The sequence below is a fragment of the Helicoverpa zea genome, chromosome 17 (genome assembly GCF_022581195.2).
Source record: "Helicoverpa zea isolate HzStark_Cry1AcR chromosome 17, ilHelZeax1.1, whole genome shotgun sequence".
In the NCBI taxonomy this organism is placed as follows: Eukaryota; Metazoa; Arthropoda; class Insecta; order Lepidoptera; family Noctuidae; genus Helicoverpa; species Helicoverpa zea.
In genome coordinates this window covers 3,347,112-3,375,089 of record NC_061468.1, presented here as the reverse complement: position 1 = coordinate 3,375,089, position 27,978 = coordinate 3,347,112, and the positions used below count along the sequence as shown (strand labels likewise).

General features: G+C 39.3%; 3 protein-coding genes across 3 annotated transcripts; 1 reads left to right on the top strand and 2 right to left on the bottom strand.

The window, feature by feature from the left end:
- Positions 1–27,978, top strand: LOC124638009 (guanine nucleotide exchange factor subunit Rich). Its single transcript, XM_047174780.1, has 26 exons — positions 1–339; positions 867–974; positions 1,166–1,315; positions 1,804–1,987; positions 2,147–2,280; positions 3,148–3,239; positions 3,435–3,551; positions 3,965–4,121; positions 4,498–4,611; positions 4,751–5,014; positions 5,445–5,613; positions 6,062–6,253; positions 6,916–7,073; positions 7,546–7,617; positions 17,861–18,104; positions 18,409–18,518; positions 19,271–19,498; positions 22,085–22,228; positions 22,805–22,919; positions 23,296–23,420; positions 24,180–24,343; positions 24,681–24,961; positions 25,594–25,717; positions 26,152–26,307; positions 26,686–26,874; positions 27,154–27,978. The coding sequence occupies exons 1-26, from the start codon at positions 199–201 to the stop codon at positions 27,476–27,478; spliced, it is 4,257 nt and encodes a 1,418-aa protein (XP_047030736.1). The 5' UTR covers positions 1–198; the 3' UTR covers positions 27,479–27,978.
- Positions 8,152–9,202, bottom strand: LOC124638013 (cuticle protein 19.8-like). The gene is made up of 3 exons (XM_047174785.1): positions 9,176–9,202; positions 8,953–9,042; positions 8,152–8,829 (listed from the first exon to the last, which is right to left on the bottom strand). Exons 1-3 carry the CDS (start codon positions 9,185–9,187, stop codon positions 8,152–8,154), a joined length of 780 nt encoding a protein of 259 aa, XP_047030741.1. The 5' UTR covers positions 9,188–9,202.
- On the bottom strand, positions 15,000–16,685 carry LOC124638010 (uncharacterized PE-PGRS family protein PE_PGRS3-like). The gene is made up of 4 exons (XM_047174781.1): positions 16,567–16,685; positions 16,389–16,487; positions 16,213–16,309; positions 15,000–16,132 (listed from the first exon to the last, which is right to left on the bottom strand). The coding sequence occupies exons 1-4, from the start codon at positions 16,582–16,584 to the stop codon at positions 15,207–15,209; spliced, it is 1,140 nt and encodes a 379-aa protein (XP_047030737.1). The 5' UTR covers positions 16,585–16,685; the 3' UTR covers positions 15,000–15,206.

The window sequence follows — 27,978 nt, the reverse complement described above, 5'->3', positions numbered from 1 at the left end:
AAAAAATGACACATGTCATATAGTGGCGATTTGTGTGTTGACGTTTTTACGAAGCTTCTTTGCTAGATTTATTAAATTATTATAACGAATCATATCAGAACATCTTAATTTACAACAGTAATTTATGAATAACTTCGATCGCAGTGTTCAGTGTTTCGCTAAATTTGACATAAGAGTGGCAAATGTTTTATAATCAAAATGTACTTTCCAATAGGATGGCCCAAAGTTCTGAAAAATCTGGGTGCAGATAATCAAATTATAAAACAAATCGTTTCGAATAGAGACAAGATATTGTTTGCTTCACTGAGCGATGACTGCCTCGCAGTATGGTTCTGCAAGGTACGTTAATCATTTTGTAAACATTGAGGTCATATTGACAAACTACATGTACAATCATCATGATTTGCTTCAGAATAATCATGTGTTCCTTACTTCTGGAAGTGTATGTTTTGTTCTGCTAATGTATTGTTGACAGTGTGTTTACAATGGAAGAAAAATTAAAAATGTTTGTTAGATCTTATCTGACAATCTAATCTGATTGTATCAATAAAAAATATCTTCAAATGCTTTTGGTTATAATTTCACTAGGTATTGGCTGTAAAATCTGCTGTTCTTAATTCAATTTAATGAACATGGGAGTTATGTTAAGTAATAATTCCCAGAACTTAGGGTAAATTGTAAATTATAAATGTGGTAAGCCATTATCAGAAATTTTCCTCACATCTCATGATCATCTATATTTCTCAATAGAAATCCTTTATTTGAATTTAGTGAATATGTCTTCTCTAACACGAATTTCGGAAGATTTGTAGTGTGAATACTGTCAACACATTTAAATCTAATTTTCTTATGTACTTGTCTTCCAGCCAACAGTACCCATAGTGTACCACAAGAGGAGTACAGAATCTCTTCAGCGACTCGGCGTCAATGTTGGAGTGGAGTGGAAACCTGATTCATCTATGATATGTATTTCTGTAAGTTTTGATTTATAGATTTTATTATGAATGAGATGTTTGATGTTAATTTGAAAAGCTGTATTGTGCTGTGTGTAGAATTGTAAAATGCAATCTCATACAAACAAAAGAGGAAGTGGAGTCAAAATGTCATATATTGCAGAATATTATATTATTTATTGTTAACGTAATGTGTATGATCTCTGTTCCAGACATCAGAAGGTCATCTCATACTGTACAATGTAGAAGCCCACAGTGAACAGACAGCGTATCAGCAATATGACCCCCCCACCGCAAGCTTGAGACGAGACTCCGCTGAACTCTTCGTCAAGGAAGTTATACCATCACTGAAAATCACCTTGGTATATTATCAAAAGAATATTTTTACATATTTACATATTTGGTAGAAGCTAACATTTGGTTTATAATAAAGCAAATTAAATTATAAAAAATGCAATGTTCATTATGGTAAGAATTCAGAAATTAATAACAATGTGTGTGATATGTGGCCTACTTACTGCACGATAATAATACGCACACACAACTTCTTTACAGTTAATTATGCACAGAATATGCATAAACTTCCTCTAAATAAGCTAATTTATTCATTACTTTGTAAGAGGCAGCTATGCATACAAAAGTTATCACTTTAAAATAAGTTTAATATTTTAAATAAATTCATAGCTTTCGTCTTCACTTATTATCATAAATGTTTAACTTCATTTACATTTCTTGACAATTGTATATAATTTATCTTTACAGAAACTGCTAAAATTCCAAAAAAAAAATCTGAAAAGTTCTGATTTATGTGATATGACACCAAATTCATTAACTTAATTTAATTTTCCAGTTAAAAGAAGTATTAGTTTGGGACGGTCAGATCACTCGCATGTGCTGTATATCAGGCACGGAAATCCTTGTCTGTACCACCCGAGCCCACTTACTGCGGTACCGATGGGACGGCACACAGAACCGGGACTACTGTCTTGATCTTGGAAGAATACCATTTTCTATAAATCAACAAGTTTCTAAGGGTAATATGACTGTTCAATTGGATAAAATAATTTTTATTATTACCTGTATCAGGTCAAATAAATTTTGATACTTTATAGTTCAGTCCAAGTGTTAATTAATCTTTAGAGATTCTTACTGAGGACTGAATAAGCAATATTTTTTTTTTATTATTATTTCAGCTGAGCCAATATTAGAAGACAATACACATGTAAATGATATAGAATATTCCCCACTAGTGTGTGGTTTTGGGATAACGCTGAATGACGGACGAGCGGCGTATCTCACCGCGCCTAATCTCAAGTTTGATCCTAATGTAAGTATGATTATTATAGTTCTGAAGCCAAAATAGCTTGGTACATTATAATAACAGGACTAGCATGTTTTTTGATTAGCTTTCTCTAGCTTCAATTAATGAGTTTTAGCTGGGGAACTGTTTGATGCAACTCAGTTCAAAACAATACAAAATCCGTCATCCCTAAAAGTGTTAATAGTATCAGAAAAGAGTTGTACATACTATGATTGAATTTCACATATTCTTGTCATCATTTCAACGATTTGATACATACCTTTTATTTCAAAAAATCTGCGTAAATAAGGTTTTTAAACATAAGATGTTTGTCGTCATATTCCCCAGAAGAATTCATATGTAAAATTCATGTATTTATTAAAACATATTTTGGTAATCCCAGATTTTATTGGACACAGATTTAATGGTAAGAAACAAAAGCGAGTGTTGTGATATTCACCCCAAGCACGGTACCACATCCTCTAAGAATTTGAATTCGTGTATTATTTGATTCCATGTAGAGTTCCTTTCCAGGCACAGTTTAACGAATTTCCTAGCCTGACCCTATGTGTGATAGGCAGTGTAAAGCGTGCTTTGTTTTGTTTTCTTGCTATGAAAACTTTTAAAAGTACAGTCTGTCCTCTAATTTTTGTTTAACTATATGAAGTATGGTTTGCTAAGAGTTTATTCAAGTGTAAATAGTTTTTGGAGTTCCTATCAAAGTAAAATGAATTAACGTAGGTATTATAGCTTTAAAAATGCGACAGTATTATTTACACTTACAAACTCAAGGAAGCACTGAATATAATTTATACAGGTATTTAATAACGGTGGTCTGATAGAATGATTACCTTACGGAAGTTTTATTTTAAAATATATTTTTTGTACTTTCAGGCGGTGCAAGGTATTTGGGCTCCTGGCATCGATGACGCGACTTGCGCAAGAGTCAACCATAAGTTTAGATTAATTGCTATTGGCAGGAAAAAGTAAGTTTAGTTTTTTTTATTTTGTTTAACGGTCGGCCTTTATTTCATTACAACGTATTTTAATTAAACAAGGTTCACAAGTTAAACAAGCATTTCAAGATTCAAAGTCATTTTGTTAATAGGTGTATGGATATTTTTATTCTCTCAATATTATACATTTACCTATCGTCCATTAATAGTTGACATTGGTTACAGTTCTCAAGTGGATGTGTTCACGATAGACGAGGCTACGGGCGGCTTGGAGCTGTCGCACACGATGGTGCTCAGCTCTAAAGACTTCCCCGGCGATCCTGGACCAGTTAAATGTATGAGGTAAAGGACAATTCACGTCTTTATTATAAATAATTAGGTAATCTAGGTTTTCCTTTTCTAATATGTAGTGTTTTTTCATCTGATTTTAGGAGTTCATGAATTCATGGCCAAATAATGTTGGTCTATAAGAGAATCGCTATTTTTAGAGTTATTTACATAGTTGATTCCCTTCATATAGATCAACAGATCAACTTGGTATTCAATTTGTTTTACATTACCAGAAATAAGTCAACTATTACTGAATACATGTGTTAGTTACGCTCTTTCCACATTATAATTTAATTATAATAAATTTAATTTATAATTAATTTTACTATGATTTCCTTTTGCAACGTATTAACGATTGCTGTAGAATTTCCGAGCAATATATGTAGGTACATATATAAAACATAACATCATATCAACACACACAGATGGACGGCGGACGGCCGTGCAGTAGCTGTAAGTTGGGAGCGCGGCGGAGTGTCGGTATGGAGCACATTCGGGGCCCTGCTCATGTGTTCGCTGGCGTGGGACTACGGACTCAACCAGGATTTGGGCAAGTCCAACCCGCTGGTTGTGTCTAGTTTAGTGAGTATTCTTCTTTTGTGGTACTTTAAACATCCAGAAGTTTTTTCTTGGGTATATTAAAAAATACTGTATAAAGTAAAGTATGAATTCTAAATTGTTTCTTTTAAATGATTTTTATGAATCAAATCGTTATATCCCGTATAGACCTATTGTCCCGACGAATCGCAGTAGGCAGTTTCGTACAAATAAACGACTCGAGTTGGTACGATGACAATCCCGTACCGAGTTGTGGTCTGTCACAATCCTTGAGTCATAGAACTGTTCCTATGAAAAGTCACAAAAAAAAGAAAAAAGTTTTGAGAAGTGAAAAGTTTTTGAACAGTTTTACATGAAAGGTTCATTTTAAATCATAAATAAACAATGGACACTTTTGCAGGAGTGGGCAACGGAAGGCTACCAGCTTTGGATGGTAAAAGTGGAAAGTGATACGAGTACTAACATCATTCAACTGGATTTCGTTAAAAGTCCACTCAGCGTTAATCCTTGCATGGTAAGTTTTAGTAGTAGTAGTAATAATAAGACTCCTTGAAGACCATTTCCTTCATATATCTATAACATAATTTGTAATGTAGAGTACTATTTACACACAAAATTGATAACCATAGACACTACCTTCACCTTTTTTTCAGAGCAACCAAAGACACCTATACCTACAAGCGGACGACAAACTCTACGTGAACTTAGAGGACAACTTAACCAAACGAACCAAGATCTCCATCATTGACTCTTCATCAGAACTGTACCAAGCAGAGAATGGTTTACCCGACCAGCCGAACTTGGAATATGAGAGCAGTACTAATTACAGGGAGTTCGTGGATGATAATGAGTGCAGGAAGCAATGGATCGTGTTGCCGCTGCCCGCTACGTATATTGCTACTAATTGGCCTTTGAGGGTGAGTAGATACATTCTTATATATATATTGGCCGAAGCAGTTAGGGAACTCTTGCATTGAGTTATTGCGGATTGTCTTGTCAGGTATCTAATGGGATGGGATGGGAACGCTCAACCCATTAGTTCGGTTTTCAATTGAGGTGTTCGAAAGAGAATACCCTCTTACGCGTGAGCAGAGCATAGAAGCCATTCAGGTGGAATATTAGCGCGCGCTGCAGCCGCGTGAGATGGGTACCGTGCCGGAACGCGCGCCAATGTGTTCGTTGAACACGGTGCGGTCCGTTCCGTCGGGTGTCGGTTTTTTATCGCGCATAAGTCGTGGCGCGATCTCCTATTGAGACGGACATAACGTTTCTTTTGTGTGTGTTGGGCTCTCGTAATGAATAACGTAGAAAAATAAATAAATTATAAACTTTTTTCGTCGCATACAGTACAGCGCCATAGACGAGGCGGGCGTGAACGTGTGCGTGGCGGGCCGCACGGGGCTGGCGCACTACAACTGCCTCGCGCGGCGCTGGAAGCTCTTCGGCAACGAGGCGCAGGAGAAGGACTTCGTGGTGGCCGGCGGCATGCTGTGGTGGAGAGACTACGTCGTCATAGGTAACATTACAGGATATTCGAGTTTATTTATTATTTTGCTGAAGATATGGTGTAGTTTGGCATGACCAAAACTAGAAGGTGAGTTCAAATGACCAAGGTTGAACAGTTTAAACATCATCTTTTAGACTACATTCAAGCAGCTTTAATACTTGTACACTGCACGTTATGGCGTCCAAAGCAATATAAGGAGATCATCCAGCTGTGCAGGCCATATTATATTCCACAAGCATGTGCGCAGACACAAGTGCACTCACTATTCCTTCACTCTTATAGCCCGATGGGACGGCCGAGAGAATCCGATACGCCCGGAGAGAGATCACAAGCAGGACCGACATTAACGTGCTCTGCAATGTTAAGATGTAGATAAAGTGCTGAAGAATAAGCAGTCACTTATAGGATATATCTTTTAAAACTGTACTTGTATAATAAAGCCACTTTAATTCTCCAGGTTGCTACAGTATCCTAGACGGTCACGACGAGATCCGTTTCTACCCACGAGAAGCAAAACTCGACAACAAGTTCGCTAAGATCGTTCGAGTACAATCCCAAGTGTTCGTGCTAGACATACTGGATGATCAGCTCGTCGTGTTCGGCGCTGATGCCCTCGTCACCATCTACGAGCTCAACTGTCTCGATAACGGTAATTATATTGTACCTTAAGAGTGAATATATAAGGTCTAGTGTCTAAAACGATCATCTACTGTAGTCCATTGCATATTCAATGGACATTATAGTTCGGCCATTCAGAGAATGCGTTCCTGACACGTCGCGATTGAACTGACGACGTAATAACATTCATTGATTATTGATATAATAATGTTGTTTTAATGCTCCTCAATTGTTAAAACGGTAAACAACCGGCAAAAATATTTTTATCGTAACTGCAACGCCATTGCAAAGTTACGTCGTCAGTTCAATCGCGACGTGTCAGGAACGCATTCTCTGAATGGCCGAACTATAGTATTATATTTGTAAATGTTTAGAACTGTAAGAAGGTCATACTTAAAGTTAAGGTACATTTCCGAGGTACGCAAATGTCGCGCGCGTCTTAAGAAGAATAGGCGGAGTGTACGACGCGAGATGAATATCTGCAGTCGATAACAGGAGCGCGTGACTTCGATTGCGTGGTTCGGAAGTGCTTCTTTAGAGAGTATCGTGTTCGCAATTACGCCGCAGAGCCAACTATTACCAATTACTCTCATAATGATGTTTATATATATATTTTATGTTTAGTCGCCCATATCTAGACCGTTTACTAGTCGATTTTTTTCTTAATTTGATATTTGTTTGTTGTATTTTTAGCGGGCAACATAGAGATGCGGTGCGTACAAGCAGTGGACGTGTCGGCGCTGTCACACCCCGCGTGCGTGGTGTCGGCGTCGCTGTGCCGCCTGCAGGACCCGCCGCGCCACCGCTCCTCCACCGTCTGCCTGCCCGTGCAGCGCCAGCCTGACTCGCTTGTACGTACTACTGGACATACTACATGACTAGAGACGCGGTGCCGCCTGCGTGGTGTCCTTGCACCACATGACAAGACGTCTCATAATACTCACCGTTACAGACATTTATTAAAATAAGGCTCAATTTTCGAACGTCAAAACATAAGACAGCTCCCAAAACCCTTAAGAGCTCTGCCTCACTAGGACGTCATGGAAGAACACATCTGTCAGACACTGTCTGTTACGCTTGAAGAACCAGGCTATTTATTATATTGTATAAAACAAGTCGAATAAAAAGAATACTGACTGTTATGTCATTAATTAGCAGTCTTCTTGTAGTTCTAGCCTACAGTTTTGATAAGTAACTGTAGCTGAACATTATTGTTAGAATATAAGATATAAGAGCTAACCCGTATATCCATCACGCCATATTTAACCAAGTTTTTACATGTAAAGTATCATTATCATTACTAATCATTTGACTATGTTTCAGGTGATCAATGCCAGCGGTAAGCTGATGATGGTTCAAAGAGAAGAGTACGACGTTGATGAAGACAATAACCCGGTAAGTACACTTTTTAAATTTGATGACTAAAACAATATCTAAGATTTCGAGCGGAGAAAAATTAGTTATTTTTCTCCGACCTTACCGATTGCTGCGTATTGTTATAACATGTTTTTTCCTCTTACATAAGCTTTAATAAACCCAGCTAGCTAATGGAATTAATTAAAATATTCGTATGCACATTGCAAATTAACCGCGTTACGCTGTTATGCAATGAAAACGCATATTTTACCAGTTAATTAACGTGTCATTGAATGTTCGGCACGCATAACTAAACGCGCCTATTTTACGGCCGCCGCCCACTAACAAGATGTTCTACAAAAAACAAGTTCGTTCGTAAAGTATTTATTTATTCAGGTACACTTCGTTGCTTTGGATTATACCGCTCAAACTTAACTTCTAATATGACCTATGTGTATTTTTGCACGAAAATTTCAAATGCAAGAACACACTAGCGCCGTGAGTAACTAAATAGGTTACCTATACACGGAGAAGTTAGTTATAGAATTATTTACATTTGAAACTTAAATTAGGTTAATGGTGCTTGGTTCTGATGGTGAGCGTCTTGCCATCTAGTGAGATAGGTCCGGCCGCCCAGCGGCGGACGATGTTGCCCTTGTGGCCGTACGACGTGCCGGACAGGTGCACCCACGGGCCGGCCGGCGGCAGCGGGTAGATCGGCAGGATGTCCAGCGTAGGCATGGGAGCGATCACTGGCGGAGTGTCGATGATCGGGGTTATGATGGGCTGGTGGTGAACCTCGGCAACAGGCGTGATTTCAGCAACGGGGGCTGCTTCAACGATAGGCGCGATTGGCACTAGGGGGCCGATAGATCCGTGCCCAATGGGGCCGATAGATCCGTGCCCAATGGGGCCGATGGGTCCAATAGGTCCGTGTCCAATGGGCCCAGCTGGCCACGCCACAGACTTGGTAATGACAGGAGTAATCGGGGCAATGGTCTCAACGATTGGTTTAGCCACTATGGGTGTTGCTAACGACACAGAGTGTACGTTGGGTCCAGTTCGTTTGACGATGGCGTTGAATCCTGTCAGAGAGTCGGCAGTGTACTCTACTACTCGTACATTGCCGTCGGGTTCCACCAGGGAGTATGCTCCTCGTACGACGTCACCGTTTCGCGTCTCCCACTGTGCCTTGTTGTCGCCCGTCGACGGGTCGTTTATCGCATAGTTGAATCCGTAGTTCGGGTTCGGCTGGAATGAGGAAGAAAGGTTACTTGGTGACGAAAAATATTCTGATATTTTATACATGTCCAAGGAAAGGGTGTTTAAAATTAGTTTTTATACTTGATTGAATCCTTATACAAAGTTACTTACGATTTTTTCGATGGTGGATATGGGAACATATGACAGCGTCGCGGGCGGAATTGACGAAGCGGCTGCTACCAGAGCCAGCAGGCAGGTCACCTGGAAAACAGAAAGATAGAATATTTTACTTGAAGTTCTCTCTTCTCTTCTCTTTAAAATAAAAAGATGAAGGCATCGCCCGATGATTTTTGGATTAAGTTTATTTTATTTATAAATACTCGGAAGTTATTACCGTAATATGCATGTTGATGTGGCTGACAAGGTATTCCAGTGAGCAAACGAAGTGCACTGTATTTTGTCATTTGCGACATGCCTATTTATACTACACTAATTATTCGACCCGGCAGCGCCCCGGTTTATGTCCAACATCTTGTTCTGAGCCGGTCTTTTTCAGCGCTTTTTGCCTGATTTAGTATTCACAAATAGTTCATACATAACTGGTTCAGTTAGGCATAGTGTGATTAACTAATGAGTTAATTGGGGTTGATTATGTGTCTAAATGACGTATGTGTTCGCGATTGTTCGTTTGACAGCCGAAGCCTAGATCTAAATTATAGTATTGTCACTTCATAGACACCTGAATCGTTCTAGTGACTGAATAAAATAAAATTAATGTTTAGGTTCAACGACATAATTATTCTTATGCCTCTTTATATTCACGTGATGTGCAATTCCATGGATGTTTTGTTATTAAGCTTGTTTTACTTTAAATTTTTACTAGCCGAACCCGTACCGGGATAAAATATAATCTATGTTACTCAGGAACAGTGTAGCTTTCCTACGGTGGAAGAATAGTTCTGGAGCATTTAAAATACAAACAAACATAAAATAATGCTCTGTATTATATTAGTATACATACATAGATAAAAGACATGAAGTTGACGACTAGTTCATGCTATAGTAAGCCATAATGTGGTCTTAGAGCACTCTTGCCTAAAAACTCTCTTGATGCTAGGATTCAAGTAGAAGTTATCGGAAATCATGATCTCTGGCAGGGAAATCAACTCATGCATGCCTGCGAATGGATGGAATATCTACCCATGTCCTTAACCTGTTGCGCACCGCCTTATGGAATGGTATCGGTGGTGGATCATGGTGCAGTTTAATATTTAATACAATTTTTTAAGCCAGTTCCAAAAACTCCCGGGTACTAGGTTGAGAAGATAAACAAACGCTCCATGTAAAATACTGGCATTTATCATTTAGCTGCGTCTGCTTTCACACACTCTATATTAAGTAAAGCAACAAAGTTCAACGGTAAGTTATTATGTTAGTTATCAAAAGGAGAACCTGAACCTTGCCCGTCGCTCCTGCACCTGAAGTTTCCTTAACAGTATCGACTTTCTTTCTCATCTGTTTCTTACAATCTCTTCGATTCTAGCTTTGATTTTGCGTGCGGCTTAGCAGCCGCTGTGAGCAAAATAGGTGTGGCCTCTCGATCAAATCATCAATATAAGATCTTTCGATATTCATGCTATTAAACCAAATATAAAAACGTCCGTGCTACGACTCAAGTCCAATAATGTCTTCCATGCAGAAATACATAGTTCAACAATTTTCCGCTGGATTTAGTCGTGGCGAGGGCCCCCTTCGATGGCGTCGATTTTGTTACACAAACAGTGCAAAGATCTGATTAAATGTCATTTGTTTTCAACATACTGCGTCCGTAAGATGCCCAGCTGATTGTTAACTATTGCTCTACGTGAAATTAAAAGTGCGGCACTACGGTTTCTTAAGCATTTTATGACAATTCTGTTCCGCTTCACGATTTGCACACCTTTTTAATATCCGTCATAAAAACAAATTAAAGTCAGAGAGTGCATTCACTTGTAATAACTATTTCCTCGCAATTTTACAGTTAACCTTCGTGTCAATCCAGGGGCCCGATTCTCCTAAGTTAATAATGTCAAAATCGAATAGAAATCGAATCGCAATACAATCGCAATAGCAGTTTTAACCATGTCGGGCATTCTGCTACAGATAAAAGACCAACCGTATTCGATTGACATTTGATTGGTGTGCGATTGGTCTGCTATTTTGGTGATTTTGGTCTATACGGTAGTTTGCTGTACAATCATTTTGCAATCGTAAATCACTTGCAGACAAAATTATTCATTATTGAATGACAGAAAAGGATAAAAACGTTTATTTCAAAGAAAAAATAGCAGAATGCCACATACGTTTCAATTGTAATCGAGTCGGGATTGGATCGCAGTCGAACGTGAATCGTACGTTGCTTAAGTAAAATTAGAAGAATCGGGCCCCAGAACCTACAGTAACTTAATAATGTTTATTAATTAGCAAAATGTCACTTTCACCACGGACATAATTATTAATGATATCTGATAATCGCTATTTATTTATTCATACAATGTATTTTGGGGCAAGTTCTGATGATTTTTGTTTTGCTGTATTTTTTATTACCTATTAGTATCTCTCCGGTGGTCAAGAAAACACAAAAACATGACTTAAATGATTTTATTTACATATTTACAGTTGGCAACTTCTCTGTACAATTGTATTTGCATAGCCTCTGTAGACTTGTTGCCTAAGCATTAATGCTGGCTTGAAAGTTATTTAATGCCCTTACGCACAGAAGACATCGTAATACAAGTTATATGGCTACTTTCATTTACTGAATTACCCTTTGACCACTATGGTCCGAGATATAAATAATCCAAGGCAATACACAAATTAATCCAAGCATTTTTCGTCTAAATTCAATGTTTCGTCTTCAAAACTAATGTTTTACCGTACAACGGTATCGGTCCCGTTGTCCATTTATGGACTTTTCCGTCGACGTATTTCTTGCTGTAAATCGTCACGTATGGCGTATTTAGTAAGGGCCCCGCGATAGGGACCCATCCCCCATAGGAGTGCGTGAGAGGGTCCCATGGTAGGCTCCACTTGCCGAAGGAGGTCAGCTTCGGTAGGTTGGCTAGTAAAGGTGCTCCTCCGAAGCCGTAGCTGACTGGTCCGATGATGCTCGTGAGGGGAGCGACTGGTTTAGTTACTATTGGGGCATGTACGGCCGAGCCGATCTTCTTAACGACTGCGTTGAAGCCGGTGAGGTCGGTGGCCGCGTAGTCCACGACGCGCAGGGTCCCGTCAGGCTCCACCAAAGAGTAGGAACCTTTGACCACGTCTCCGTCCCTGGTCTCCCATTGCGCTTTGTTGTCTTTTGTTATTGGATCGCTGACTGCATAGTTGAATGCGTAGCGGGGATGATCCTGTAATAAAAAATATAAAAACTTACTTTTCTAAAAAATACCCAAAATATTACGTTGAAAATATTATTTACTTGGACGCTACTTACGATCTTGTCAAGTACTTTAACTGCTCCAGCGGAAGCAGTAGCAATCACTGCGGCGAGTGTGCACGCTATCTGTAATGATATACATTTTTACTAGAATATATTGCACAAGTTAGCAGAAGTATGTTAATTGTAGTATTTTTCTCTAACAGTTGTAGCTGCAATTTTATTTGAAGCTGGAGCTTTTATATTACAATTTTAGATTTGAAATCAATAGCAGTATCTCTTTAGAAATCTTAATCTTCATTAATAATCTTAAAAAGACAAATCTATCTTTAATATTCCCCAGATTATTGACTATGCTCATAGCGTCACAGTCGGCTAGCTTTGCTAATACGCAGCTCACTCTCAACATATCAATAAATAATTACTAACCATTAAAAACCGATTCATATTGTCAGCGAGTGATATACAGAATGTTCGACTGTCTGTATGTGCACAATGCTTTTATAAGTGCTCGGTGGTAGAACTCGAGCGACCCGTTTTGACATACAGGTTTGTTATTCACATGAAACATGACCCAATGCATGCAGAACACGAATGTATTTTTTTCGTGTTCGGGACCGAGGCGGGGCTGTATTAGGCATAGTGCTTAGAGTTCCCTTTACAAGGTTCACCACAAAAAGCCTGAAAACGTCCCGATGGTATGGAGATCGATGGGTCTGTCTTTTCACCACGTAATGCTCATTAGTTCAGCATTTTTTATTAGAGTATGGTTCGTCAAAAAAGCCGGCCTCGTCGCCCTAGTGGCGCCAGATTCTTTGTGAGTTTATATAAATTTCACAGAGCAACGTAGATGATGATGACGCCTGATAGTTGACGGCATAAAGCCCCTGTTCCTGGGCCGGCAAGCCAGGATGTTACATTAGTACGCGTTTTTACAATTTCAGCGGACGTCAGACGGATTTCAGAAATCACTGATCTCTATGTGGCATAAAATCTACAGGGCACCATGATCACAAGGATTCCGAAACAAACGGTAATTATTAGGTTTTTAGCACTATTCAGAAGACAGAACCATTACTCCTTTTCTTTAATACACTTGACGTATAAAAACAATGCATGTGTACATTGATATACATAAATTGTGAAGTCAATTATGTGATTTATGCCTATCAGTCAGTCTTGCATGTTTCCAATCTGTCATAACACGGTGAATATTGTAATGATACGGTTTCGTCCGACGGGCTCATAACACACTCTCATTTACATCGACTTTCGTTTTGGAGTTACAGTAGTAATGTAACAGTGGGTATAGCAATGGTAGAATGACCAAACAATGGAACAAGTTGGACAGACGGCCTTATAAAGGTCGCCGGATGACGCTGGATGCAGGTCGCCTCCAACAGGTATCTGTGGAGATCTAAGGTGGTGGCCTATGTTCAGCAGTGGACGTGCTATGGCTGAGATGATGATGAGAATTACCAAAAGAGCATGTTAAACCTTTTGTTTCTATGCTTGCACTGCAAGCAGAAACAAAATAGTTTGAAATAGCTAACTATGAATCTATCTTGAAAATTTAAAGCCAAAACTCATCCCTTCTATATGAAGACATTACACGATATGGCTCGATGGAAGTTAACGATAGTTCCACTTGAGTCAAAACCATTGCTGCCCTTGTTCTATAATTTGTATAATTAATTTCTTAACTGTATACCTGTAATTTTTTTAACTTTTGATATGGTCACTGATATCAACCACTGATACCAATATCTTTATTGTTAGCAAGCGTTGGTCTTTACCAAGCTTAGCAGAATGTTGAAGATCGATTGATCAAATAATTGCAGGCTTGCTTAAACGTCTTAAAAATAGTCGTCTATTTCATCTTGTGTATAGCCGTAATCCATACGAGCCAGCCAGTATTCGTTGCAAAAAAATATGTACCACTAAATTATGTATTGAATTTTTTAACTTTTTTTTCTTCGAACTACAAGATTATTTGTGTATTTATGAAGCTTAAATATCTTAAGAAAGCGTACCTACCTATAATATAATAATTGTGCGGAAACTGTCAATTTGTTTAAACTTCAACAGAATAATTGTTGCTACTTTGTAGTTGTTATTATGTAGTTAGCAAACTGATTAGTGATTACAGATTTCCTTTTTATTTGGTGATAATTAAAATGTTCTCAGTGAACTATGCATTGGCAGCTGTTTCCTGCGTCAAAAGCCTATAAAAGTCTCCAGGACTTACCACTTGTCTTCAAAACAAATCCAACTCGATGCAGCAATTTGCATCAGTAATTATTTATTGGTGCAATTACACCATTCGGGCCGAATTCGAAAATTCAAAGATCAATCAGTTTAAGGACTATAGTGACAAAAAAAAATGTGTTGTAGAACAGTCCTAGCATTGTTTCCAACTTAGCGTTCATACTTCGTCAACTTTTCATATAATTATTCGTTATAAACGAATAATGTATCCAGTTTTGTTACTAACTAATCTACCACGAAAATCGTACTACCAGGAGATAGAAATGGGTTCCTTCATATTTTCGTGACATCATGAGTCGGAAACAGATACAGCTGTAATTTCAGACAGACCTTTAGACTAGGTTTTATTAAGGTTTTGTTGACTGTTGCTAATAGGGAACTAAGTGGGTAACAAGTTGACTAGATATAAATAAAAGTATGTCGAGTACTTAAGTGGGCATTCTGTAAAAGAAAAAGTTCGGAACTCCACGGGATGCACAGGTGCATTGTTTATATTTATAATTTAATTCAGGTGAATAAAACAACTCTATATAACCACATGGTGGTCTATGCTTTATTAGTGCTAGTCTGACTTATAATTAGTAACATAAATAGCTTATGTACAAAAGTTACTTGACTTTAACGTCCTCCTTTCATTCTCTAAAGGGGACTCAACTTAGTAAAGTATAGAAGTAGTAGTAGTAGCAATGGACAGCGGCATCAAGTTGAAATTTCTCTAGGTTAGGTATAAAATTAATCAGTGTTTGCCATAAAGAGATCCTATTGAGCCGCCAGCGCCCCACGTATTAAGAATACCGTGGCCAAGGTCACCTAATGTTCCACTGACTCCAATAGGTGCTTTGATGTATCCACCGCCCAAGTTCCCGAGGCCGGCGTACCCTGCCAGAGCATCGCCTTTCAGGCCTCCGTATCCGCCTAATCCGATCAGAGCATCGCCTTTCAGTCCTCCTAAGCCTCCATATCCTAGTAAGCCATCACCTTTCAGGCCCGCAATGCTTCCATATCCTAGACCGTCACCCTTCAGGCCTCCATAACCGCCATAACCTAAAAGACCATCGCCCTTCAATCCTGCGTATCCTCCGATGCCGGCCAAATTAATAGGCGCTTTCAACAGAGGCAGACCTGAGTAACCTCCCAAACCTTCTGTTAGTATTGGTCCAGATTTGATTATGGGACCCGGCAGAGGAGCAGAGTATACTGGGCCAGCCTTGTAAATGGGGCCGGGAAGTCCTCCGTATGAGGGCAATAATGGAGCTATGGGTGCAATGGGTTTTGCAATCGCTCCTAATGATCCATATCCAATGGGTGCAATTGGCGCAATCGGTGTTTTGATTATTGGTGCTATCGGGGCGATGGGCGCCACTGCTATGGGAGCCGCTTTTATAAGATTAGCAGAAGATACAGCTCCCCCAATAATTGGGCCTGATATGAGAGGCGCGCCAGCTAATCCTCCCAGTTTGGCTATAGGTCCAACGGAAATTGGGGCAATGGCTGAACCATGTCCTAATACTGGAATGGGCGCTTTGTAGATGGACGCTGGCGCTGACACGGGGTGCAGGTTCGGTCCAAGGCGCTTCACGACAGCATTGAAACCTGATTTATCGTCTGCCCAATATTCTACTATACGTAAACTGCCGTCTGGCTCCACCAGTGAGTAAGCTCCTGTAACAAAAATCGGATTATATTACATCTATACTCATTAATCTGTAAATTATATAGAACTTTTCAAATAACTCTCGTACCTTTAACTACGTCTCCGTCTCGTTTCTCCCATTGTGCCTTGTTGTCTCCCGTGTGAGGGTCTCTCACTGCATACTCGAAGGCATATCTGGGATAGGCCTACAAAAACACATTCCATGTTAAATTGAATAAACACCCGATGTTAAAATGATAATAAATTATCGTTTGTAACACTCACATAATAATCTACTGAGGCATGACCCGGTGCGTATACTAGTCCTCCTCCCAATAGTCCGTCAGCCGCGACAGACGCCGTCAAGGCGAGGAGGCACGATATCTGTAAAATGGAAACATCACTTCACAAACTTATCCTTGTGACCAATAATCTTATACAAAGCGAAAACAAATCCACTGACCGCTACGTAAATATTCATTATGCCGGAGACGCACTGACAGTTGATGTCAAAAACGCACTGCTAGGCAAAGTACACTCAGAAGGCATTTATAGGCGATTGGTTTAGACCTTCATATCCTATGTTGCGGATGTGGAATGTTTGGTGCGCACTCGCTCTAGCTGTAACAACAATCGCCCAGAGTTGCATCAGGCTTCCTCATTTTCATAGAACAGCTTTCGGCCAGTGAAAACGCGAGTTAATATGTAAAGAGGGCTCAATGCCTCGGTGCGCAGGACGAGCACCTCAAACATTTTCAGTTAACTTCAGATCGGAAACTGATCAATTGTGCGCATGATTTATTTGATTAGGAACCATCCGTAATAACTTAATATTTCAAAATTTTAAATATTAGGAGGTTCCTATGTGTTGGGTTGCATTGCTGCAATCTACAATAGTTAAACGTTAATGATACGACGTTTTGCTCCAATTGCGTGTGCGGTGCGTGCCGCGCGTCGTGAACGCCCGCTTATTGCACGCTCCACTGACGGATGTCGGTCAGTGTGATCATTATCAGATATTACTTGTATAACATAACACATCAATCTTTCTGCACTTGTTTTATATGCGATCGTGAACTTGATACTATGTTGTTATAGACTTCACGGTATAAATGCACCTGCATATTATGTATAAGTAGTTCAATAAATACGCGAAAACGTGAACTAACAGCGAAACATTCCAGTATGCATTTGGTCTATAACATTAAATTATGTTCGGAAACAGGGTATATTTATTAACAGAGGTAATTTGATTGTATCTCGAATGGCTTTAAATGCAGTAGATTTCAAGATAACTATTATTGATACAGGGACTCAAATTAATGTTCCGCAGCAAGCGATTAAAGTGCATAAAATAAATCTGTTTATTATCGACCAATAAATAATTAGACACTTATTATTATAAAACGCCATTATATTGAGTTTTATTCGATACTGTAATAATCTGGACTAGATCCGCTTGGTTGGCCCACATTTGTATATTAATTACAGTTTTAACTTGATAGCTACTGTCTCACAATAACTTAATACGCCTAGAATAGTGTCGAGCCACGAAAACATTGATTTGCAGTTTGTATGCTTTTAGAGGTTTAGCAAATACAAATAAAATGCTATCACTGATTAAACTTTTCAGCAATCAAGTTGCAGGTATCGCCTGACAAAATTACTTCTCTGATTTATCCTTTAATCCGCATAAAATAATATAAAATTAGCTTTGATCTGCCTTATATATTCATGAACTACTTGATTGTCCGCAGGCATATAGCTGCCTTCCCGCCACAGTCCTGGCCTCTTGCGTGGAAAGTGTCTGGTCATGTGGCAGCGTCTCCGGCTCCCAGACCCAGTTGTCCCGAGCTCTATGGCTGTGGTGTGGAGCCCTAGGCGCCAGGGTGTGGCTGCCTCTGCTGCCGAGAGACGCCACCAGACATCCCGACTCGGGGAGACATACGTTCATGGCTAAGAGGATCATGCTACCGTTCCATCTGAATATTTATCCACTGAGTAAGTTTACCATGAGAAAAGTATAAAGTAAGACTTGTGTAGAAAGAAATAACTTCTAAATAATGAATGTTTCCTGTATACATAAAGACTAGAATGATTGATCATTAATGATGTAACTTAAACTATCACCGCCTCTTGAGAGAGCTATTTTACTAGTTCTGTGTAGGAGTAGCAAAAAGCTTTGTTAATTTATATAACAGAATGAACAGTATTTTTTTACTTTTGGAAAATAATTTGGAACTCCTAGTCACCATATTTCTTATATGTTTTATATACGTTATACATGTTTGTTTTTTGTTGGCAGCAATTTTATTCGACGACGCTATCCTACTGGGCGCTGAGAACGACACGACGCTGTACGCTTCTGACTCAAACTCGGTGTTCTCGTTACCATTCTGCGTCGTCAATAGAACGGTAAGTTTGGCTATCGAAATTAATCATTTTTTGAAAATATGACATTGTGATGTGATGTGTGACCATGTGTGCCGATGATGCAAAAGTTTTCAATGAATGGGTACTGTATTTTCAGCTGCTCAGTGAAACGATATTTGCCCTTACTTTGCTCCTAAGAAGATAAATTCCATCTTAGGTACGGCCCTATAATCCATAAACAAAAGAAACTTAATAAGAACCTGTATATATGTTACAGTTATTTCCGACTTCCTTTCTTACAAATCCAATTATACCTAGCACTTGAACCGATAATCTTTATACAGCAACAAAAAAAACATTCTTCCGGGTAACGTCGATTGTTTCGCGCCTAAATAATTAATTATATCCGAATTAACCTGCCAATGCTTGGAAATAGATGTTTCCACAAAATATCTTTTTTTGCTTTTGCTAGGGTGTTGGTTGATACTGAAAGGCAATAAGTCTGCATATGAAACCTAGTCACTAGTTGACCGATGTCCAGAAGTCCAGTAGCACAGAGTAGTAAATTCTAGTCGGGCTGAGTAATTTAGACTCGTTTAACCTTTAAAAATAGACTGTCATGACATAGCTGATCCACAGCTTTAGAGTGCCATCTGTAATAAATAATTATTTTTTATAATCCAATAGCCCCTTGATAAAATAATTCAGATTTCCTTTGAAAGTGAGTCTCTTAAAAACTATTAGTATTATCCCCTTATTTCCAAAACACTAACAAACTTCTTCTTTTTGTCCAGAGCCAAGTCTACCTACACCAGATTCTAAGGCAGCTGCTACGCCGTAACCTAGGCTACCACGCGTGGGAGATCGCGAGGTCCTGCTCACAGCTCGCGTACTTCCCGCACTCCTTGGAACTGCTGCTGCATGAGGTGTTGGAGGAAGAGGCCACGAGTAAAGAGCCCATACCTGATGCACAGCTGCCCTCGATCATTGAGTTCGTGCATGAGTTTCCCGTGTATTTGCAGGTGAGTGACCGTTAAGTAAAAGGTAGTACAAAGTATTTACCACAGAGTATATACAGTATATATTGAGAATTTAGGTAGAACTTTGTCATAATAAGTGTCTGCCATGACCGCCACTGAGCTTTATCTGCATTTGATACCTCGTTGCTGGATAGAGGTGCCACTGAGGCCTATTTCCAGCTCTTCTCGAATACCTACATGTGTGCTGAATTATTCAAATGGTTTAGGCAAAACATTCTTTTTTCAAACTCCTCACTCCTTTTTATGAATGTTTTCTTTGAACTTCAAGTGATTAATAGAAAAATAACAGAATGACACAAATACTTAATCGTATGCATTTAGTTTCACAATACATCAAATAATTTCCCCAGTAAATCACACTTGAGGCGTTGCATGCAAATGAACAAATAGTCCATTACACATGCTGTTAGTCAAATGGGGCGGATATCATGTAAATTGTAAATCATTGATGGTACTGACAGCCGCTGTCAGGTAAAACCGAATGAATAATATATGTATTGCTATTGCCACACATATTCTTTTTGGGTGTTTTTCAGAAAACTTGACCCTAGCAAAATGGGCCTGTCCCACACATTCAAACATTTTTATTTTTATTTTTTTATATGGCACGTGTGAAAGTGAGTTTTTGATTAATTTAGGTATATATTTTAATGTACAATTAAATCGATATGTAGCATAAAAAGTGGATAGTTATTTTTATATTTAAAATAAACCTGAAGAGGACGTATAAATATCGTGTGTCCCATGGCGCTCTTGGAGATTTCAAATACATCTAACTTCTAAAATATTCGTTTTTAGGTATGTTTAAGTTTTTGAACTTAGTCTCTGTATTTCTAAAAACGTATTTTTAATTTTTATGCCATAAATTTATTGTTATTTTAAGAAATATCATTATGTTAATGTTGTCCTACGAAAATCATTGTTCCGGAAAATCCGGTTTCGTCACGGTGAATTTGATATCGTACTGAAGACAAAATCTACTAATTTCTGTTTTTTCTACCTTCTTGGCAACTTTATGATCGTATTAGGATTCCGCCATTGCCGTTTTAAAGTCAATTAAGGCGAAAACTGTGACGACAATGTTGGTGTCATCGGCGCGCAAAATTTTTGGTCCGGATAGTGGCAGTATTTAAAAGGTTAATAAATTGTTTTTTTAACTCTATAACACTGTATATAACATAAACAACTCATCATTATTAGATTAGTAAGGCTAAAAACAAGGTAGTTTAAATAAATATTAGTTATTTTCAATTTTAAAAGTCTTGTGAGATGAAAACGTCACCTCCTGTGCGTCACGTTACATACTACCGGAACAAAATCGTAACGATCTTGAATTGTAAAGCTTAGTGTACAATTAAATAATTTATGGGAGCGTCCTGTCCGCGCGTGTGGTAGGTATCAAACGAAAAGGCTTACATTTAATCGGTTTTGTTTATATATGTGTGTGTAAAGGTTTATATCTAAAAAAATTGTGAGTTAATACTTTATTCTTTGTAATTGTGTTTTGAAAACGGCAGTGTGGACATTGCTCAAATTATTCTTATCCATCACGAAATTTTCATAATAGTCACTGTCCCATATTCTGGATGTTACAAAAATGGTTTTAAAATATATATTTTTCATTTTATAGCGTTTATTTTGGCATCATAGTATTTTGTTAGTATCTAAAATTTCTCACTAGGCTTGATTTTGGAAATTATAGCGGATATCATTATCAATAACAACTTTTCTAGTGAGATGTGTCCAAGAAGTGACGAAAGTGAAATTATTTAGCTGATTATTTAATAATCTTATAGAATTATGCTATCGTTTTGTTTGTTTTTAAAAGATTTTAAGTATATCTTTATGCTACCATAAGTTGTTTTCGTTTTATTACTTGTTTGTTTTATTTTTAATTAATTATATTTTGTGACGTTCAGGAATACCATGCATCATACGCTGACAGAAAAACTTTAATATTTCTTAAAATCATCTTATAATTTTAATTTAAAATGCAGATTTAGCTAGTTAACAATATATTCTTTAATATTAGAGTAAATATAATAGAATTCACGAAATAAAAAAAAAATATTTCCTGTGCGTCACAGGGTATTCTTTTCTGAAAAACACCCTTTTCATACTGTACTTTAGTTCACTGATGAAAAAAGGCGTGGTGGCCTAGTGGGTAAAGGACCAACCTCTCGAGTATGAGGGCGCGGGTTCGATCCCAGGTCAGGCAAGTACCAATGCAACTTTTCTAAGTTTGTATGTACTTTCTAAGTATATCTTAGACACCATGAACTGTGTTTCGGATGGCACGTTAAACTGTAGGTCCCGGCTGTCATTGAACATCCTTGGCAGTCGTTACGGGTAGTCAGAAGCCAGTAAGTCTGACACCAGTCTAACCAAGGGGTATCGGGTTGCCCGGGTAACTGGGTTGAGGAGCTCAGATAGGCAGTCGCTTCTTGTAAAGCACTGGTACTCAGTTGAATCCGGTTAGACTGGAAGCCGACCCCAACATGATTGGGAAAAGGCTCGGAGGAGGATGGACTTTAGTTCACTGATATTTATGGTATTATTTTCTTGTAGACGGTGGTGCAATGCGCAAGAAAAACAGAAATTGCGCTATGGGCGTATCTATTTTCGGCAGCCGGAAAACCAAAGGAATTGTTCCAAGAATGTCTGCACCGCAAGATGTTGGACACAGCGGCTTCATACTTGATCATATTACAGGTATTTATACACGAATATCAAAGAAAAGCTTTAATGATTATGATAAGTAATGATTCTGAATTAATTTTGTTTTCTTCTTGCAGCTATTAAAGGTACATTATAAATATAATGTCAGCTTTTTACCGCGCAGTCTATACTATACCATAGACTCGATCATTTTGATTAGAAACTTCTTTCTTAAAATCTGACCAAAGACTAGCCTAGCTGTTATGCTTTTGCCACTTAAAAAAGCGAACCGAAAACGTGGCGTGGCAAAAGCAATTTTTGAATTTAGAATGACCTGCATTCGCTTTTGTGTTTGCTGTGTATTACGTACCTATAAGCATTCTTGCGAGAATATTGGACACTAATGTTTGTCTATTCCTATGTCTTTAGTTTAGTCATTTGCTACGCTTTCGGGTCGTATTACCGTCGCTATTGGTAAAGGCTTTACATTATGTTTACTTCATATAATTACATTTTTATAAATATAAATGTTATCTCGTATTTTCTGTATTATCAGTAAAATCTTCAACAATATAGCAGGATATGTGTTCGTAAGTTCCGAGGGTATGTATGAATGTTGTCGTGTTCTAGAACTTGGAAAGTTCAGCGGTGAGCAGACAGCTGGCGACGCAACTCCTGGACACTGCGCTGCAGCAGGAGAGGTGGGATCTCGCCAGGGATCTCGTCAGATTCCTCAGGGCTATAGGTGAGGAAGTGGAATTGAGGATCACCCCTTTTTTGGGAAGTCGATTAAAATAAGCCCTTAAAAGCTTATTCGTTCTCCTCCGGATTTTGACTCCTGAAATTTCTTTTGAATTTAATTTTTAATTTAGTTTTAATTTTTAAACTATATAAAAAACTTGCTAATTTCTTCTATTTCCATAATGCTTATTTATTTACATAAATAAAACTAGCCAATACTGAATGTTGTTTAAATCCTTTCTTAGTATTATAAATGCGAAGCTAATTCTTTCTGACTATCCCTCCGTCTTTCACGATAAAACTACTGAAATGACTGCGAAAATACTTTTTATCCAGCTGTGGCAAGAGCTAGTATTACATAATCTCCATTTTGTTTCCAGATCCTAACGACGTGGATTCACCGCGGAACTCGGTGAACGTCCAAGCGAAGTACGGACAGGTGGTGCAGTCGCAAACTGTCAGCCCCAACGCCGAGGACTTGTCCGTCATATTGGGCAGTATGCAGGTAGGCTATTGTGAAGATTATGATGGTGTTGTCTTTGTAGGGTTTTGGTTATGTAAGCAATTACTTACAGACGATGTTGTTGTTACATGTTGTGTTTGTAAGGTTCTGTGTAAGTTTGAAGTTGATGGAATCAGTTTGATATTTTTACTGGTAATGAGGATTGGCTGGAGAGTCAGTAAAAGTTTAAAAATGACCCTATTGGTGAAATCACGCCATGTAAGAATCGGTCTAATAGTCCAAATCTGGCAGAATCACAGACACGCTTGACATTTGACAGAATTCGATTCCTTCGCCGCGGTCGATTCTTACAGGTGCGCGTTCACCATTACTCTTACATAAAACAAACTTCTCAATATTTTTAAACACGGGACTTATTTACGATACTCATTTTGTTATAAAGATCAGACAGAGCAGACACAAGCCTACATACAACTCATAGATTCGTTTAAACCCTTGTATGCCGGTGCGCAGATCTACGCGAGACTTTTTAATGTAATGTATATTTGACTGTATGTTTATAATAAATTGTGGGTAGGTACTTATTTTACTTTACTACATTTTACTACACTATTTAAAATTGTATGGAACTCAAAGTCTTTTTGAATCTATTGTTTTCTTTTGTAAGTTTTTTGTACGTGACTGTTTGTTTCCTGAAGAAAATAAAATAAAAATAAAATAAAGAGACAGTGGATTTTCTATTGTTCATTAATTAGCGGCATACATGAGGTTAATTTACTTATCACCCCTTCCCCCTCCCAGTTGGCAGGCGGTCGTGGGCGCAGCTTCAGCACGACCGTGTCTCCGCGCGAGCCCTCGCCCCCCGCGCACGCGCCGCCGCCCCCCGCGCCCCCACCACATGCCCCCCCTGCTAGGGCCACAGCCGCTGTCAAGAGAAAGAAGTCTGTACCTGCTAGGGCTGACAGGTAACTACATCTTCAGTTGCGTTTTAATTTTTCCAAGATCTGATGGTTTTGTAGCAATATTTACTATGACAAGATTTTTATGCTAGTTGCTGCTTTGCGTGCATTTTTGCGCAATTACCGACTTTGCGCATATTATTGCTCAATTATCTACTTTGCGCATAGTTTTGCGCAATTACCTTCTTTGCGCATATTTTTGCGTAATTTCTTGGTAGAATATTTTTTGATACTTTTTTTCAACCAAAGTAATTTACGCTGCACTTCTCTCTCACACTCAATCTGTCTTACGATCTTTCTCACCTCTTACATATCGTACATTAACTTTATTTCCTTCCAACAGGGACTCATACAGCGGTACAGCAGAAGAGTTCTTCATAGACATGATGATACAACGTCACGCGCGACTCCTTCTATCCACCGCCCGACTCTACGCACTAGGCAAGATGGCCGCCGCGTTAGACTTACACCTCGTCGCGTGGTTAGCCGGCGAGAGGGAACGCGCGGCTAGAGTAGATAGTGCGGTGTTGTGTGTGAAGAGGCTACATGAAGACTTCGCCTGGCCCTACCCTGTGGTCAATGATGCTGAGCAGTACTTGCAGAGGAAAGGCAGCACTGTTACCAGTAAGTATTCATAACGCACTGGGCAAGATGGCCGCCGCGTTAGACTTACACCTAGTCGCGTGGTTAGCCGGCGAGAGAGAACGGGCAGCTAGAGTAGATAGTGCGGTGTTGTGAGTGAAGAGACTGCATGAAGACTTCGCCTGGCCCTACCCTGTGGTCAATGATGCGGAGCAGTACTTGCAGAGGAAAGGCAGCACTGTTACCAGTAAGTATTCATAACGCACTAGGCGAGATGGCCGCCGCGTTAGACTTTCATTTAGAATGGGCAGCTAGAGTAGATAATGCGGTGTTGTGTGTGAAGAGACTGCATGAAGACTTCGCCTGGCCGTACCCTGTGGTCAATGATGCGGAGCAGTACTTGCAGAGGAAAGGCAGCACTGTGACTAGTAAGTACCAGAGATGTTCAGAAGAGTGTGAGTGAATAATAATGTAAAACTTAGGGCACATGTTTCCACACTCGAGAACACGATGAGCTCCCATATAACATGGTAAGACTTAGTAGAAGTCACGCACTCCACTTACAGTGCGAAAGTCATTTATTGAGAAATAGATAAACGGTGCAGATCCATGTTTTGATAGCAAAAAATGACAATAAAATCACATTAGTTAATATTTATTCTTGCTTTACTTAGGTTCATACACGCCGTCAGCGGAATCAGACAGCCTGTGCGGTGACAGCGGATACATGAGTCTACCGTTACGTGCTGCACTGCCTTTAATGACCGGCGCTGTTCCCGTATCGCCTGGACCTGTCAGGTAAACAGTTATTTCGTAACTATGGAATGTAGAAAGTGACCAGACTACTACTGCACGGGAAGTACGCAAGCGTATACGCAGAGAACAATTAGACCACCTACTGTGTAGGTAGTGTAGGATCAACTGTATTTTCGAAGTACTGGGCCTCGTTATGTAAAAATATAGTCAGTCATCTATGAACAGTTTTTATGTAGAAACCTCACCATACATGACTACATAATCTTTTTCTTGCCTAGCACATAAGTTATTTTGCTTGCATTTCTCTTTGTCAGAAGAAAAACTAACATCCACTTCCTTATTCATGTCTTCTTTCAGGCAGTTAATCACTGTTTTCCTCGGTCTACCTCTGCTTCTCAATCCTTCCTCATGACCTATGAAGTGAATATGTATTAAATAATAAATTTATTTTCAAAATGTGTCTTTTATTTTTACAGTTCAGCGGGCGAAGGCAGTGTAGCCGAAGGTGGCGGCGTGGCGTGGGCGGGTGAAGCCCTAGGAGCGGGTGAAGAGCGACGCTACGCCGCGCTCATGGAACGCTTGCATCATCACCAGGCTGAACGAGGCTCCCATACCTCTCATGTACAACTCAGGTAAAGCACTCCATATATTCTTTTTGGCGAGGAGTGGGAAAGACAATGTAATATGTACCTTAACTCCTTGGACATATGGTTGATTACTGCGTGCTAAAAATACCTATATACACGCTTATTTATTTGAACAAGATTATCTGTTCGTTGCCGCTCGTAGGTTTTCGTTAACTTTTAGCGAAGGGAGCGGTGGCTGGAATGCCGCTGATGCGACTCAAGAAATTTCGCTGTCGAACTTCCAAGGATATGCACTCGAGAATATTATGTTGTTATGAAATAATTTTATATTCAAAATAGTTGTGCCTATACCTAATTCAAAACGTAAGTAGCTTTAGTCATCAAAAGATGTACATATTTCTACAATGTTCATTAATGTTCCAGATACTACCTCCAACTGATGACAGAAGCCAGCTGCGTAGAATGGGCAGTGGTCGTAGCAGTAGTACTGCGCGACGCGCTGGCCGTGCTGCGGACGACTAACGCGGCGCGGGGAAATGACGTCAGCTTGGACGCCGTGCGACGCCTGCGCAGGGCGCTGCAGGACATATGCGCTTGGACTGATGCTGAGTGGTACGACATTACAATTTTAGACCTTGTCATCTGCCTAGCCTTGGTCAGCTTCCAGTCTAACCGGATGCAGCTAGGTACCAGTGTTTTTCAAAGATAGACTGCTTATCTGACCACCTCCAACCAGTTACCTCAGCAACCGTGGCTACCCTTCCAGCAAAATTCGTCGTGATAAGATGATCACATCCACTTAACCTTATGATCGATCTATCCTTATGTCTTTGTATTTTAGTTTATCTTGTTTTTTTTTTTATAAATTCACATCATATTTCTTATTTCCAGCCTCGGCTACAAACCATTTATGATGGCGATAAGCAACCAAATCCCCTTCCTAACATCGATCATCAACTCGCGAGAACGTCGGATATCGATGTCGAAGACTCGCGTGCGGACTTCAAGCACCAGTTCTTTGGGAGCTGAAGTTAAACCAAAGCCACAGACTCAAGAAGCCAAGCTCCCCCCACCACAGAAGGCGGAAGTGTCGAAGCAGGCGGGGAGGAAGGAGTCGGCGGGGGCGGAGCCTGCCCCCTCGGTGACGGTGTCGCCGCCCCGCCCCCTGCCTGCGCCCGCGCGGGACGACGTGTCCACGGGCTGCGTGCTCATGTAATATTTCATTTGAAAAGTATGTATAAGGAAAAGACTCGTGTCAGTATCAATGTTTACAAAGTCTGTGCAATGGCGGCAATTAGAGCGAAAGTGTTTGTTAAGTTGTATGTCTCGTAAAATTGCTACTCTCACGAGTTTTTTTAGTCTGGTAACATTTTTGTCAGGACTAGAAATTCTGATGAAAATTGGTTTTCTTCTACAAACAGTAGAACTAGCATAGTTAGACGTCAGTCGAGATTTAGATAGTCGTTAAAATTAAGAATAAAATTTTATTAATTTAACACATTTCGTACTTTCGTACTCTAGAAACTTTCTTATATAATGTAATTTTTCACTTCGTCTCGACATTTCTAATCAATGTTCTTTCTTGAATTGTTTTGTACATATTTAGGTAAAATTAAATGAATCTTTATAGTAAGTGACTTTTTCAACCTTATGAAAATAAAATTAATATTATGATCATTTTGGTGCTGAATAATGTATACATCTCAATATTTATTT

Coding starts and splice junctions, on each gene's coding strand:
- LOC124638010 (XM_047174781.1), bottom strand. Junction 16,310..16,388: donor ATGCCTCAGTAGATTATTAT/GTGAGTGTTACA, acceptor GTGTTTTTGTAG/GCCTATCCCAGATATGCCTT. Junction 16,133..16,212: donor AGACGGAGACGTAGTTAAAG/GTACGAGAGTTA, acceptor TTTTTGTTACAG/GAGCTTACTCACTGGTGGAG.
- LOC124638013 (XM_047174785.1), bottom strand. Junction 8,830..8,952: donor TATCCACCATCGAAAAAATC/GTAAGTAACTTT, acceptor TCCTCATTCCAG/CCGAACCCGAACTACGGATT.
- LOC124638009 (XM_047174780.1), top strand. CDS start 199: ATGTACTTTCCAATAGGATGGCCCAAAGTTCTGAAAAATCTGGGTGCA. Junction 5,614..6,061: donor GAGAGACTACGTCGTCATAG/GTAACATTACAG, acceptor TTAATTCTCCAG/GTTGCTACAGTATCCTAGAC. Junction 26,308..26,685: donor ACCTCTCATGTACAACTCAG/GTAAAGCACTCC, acceptor TTAATGTTCCAG/ATACTACCTCCAACTGATGA.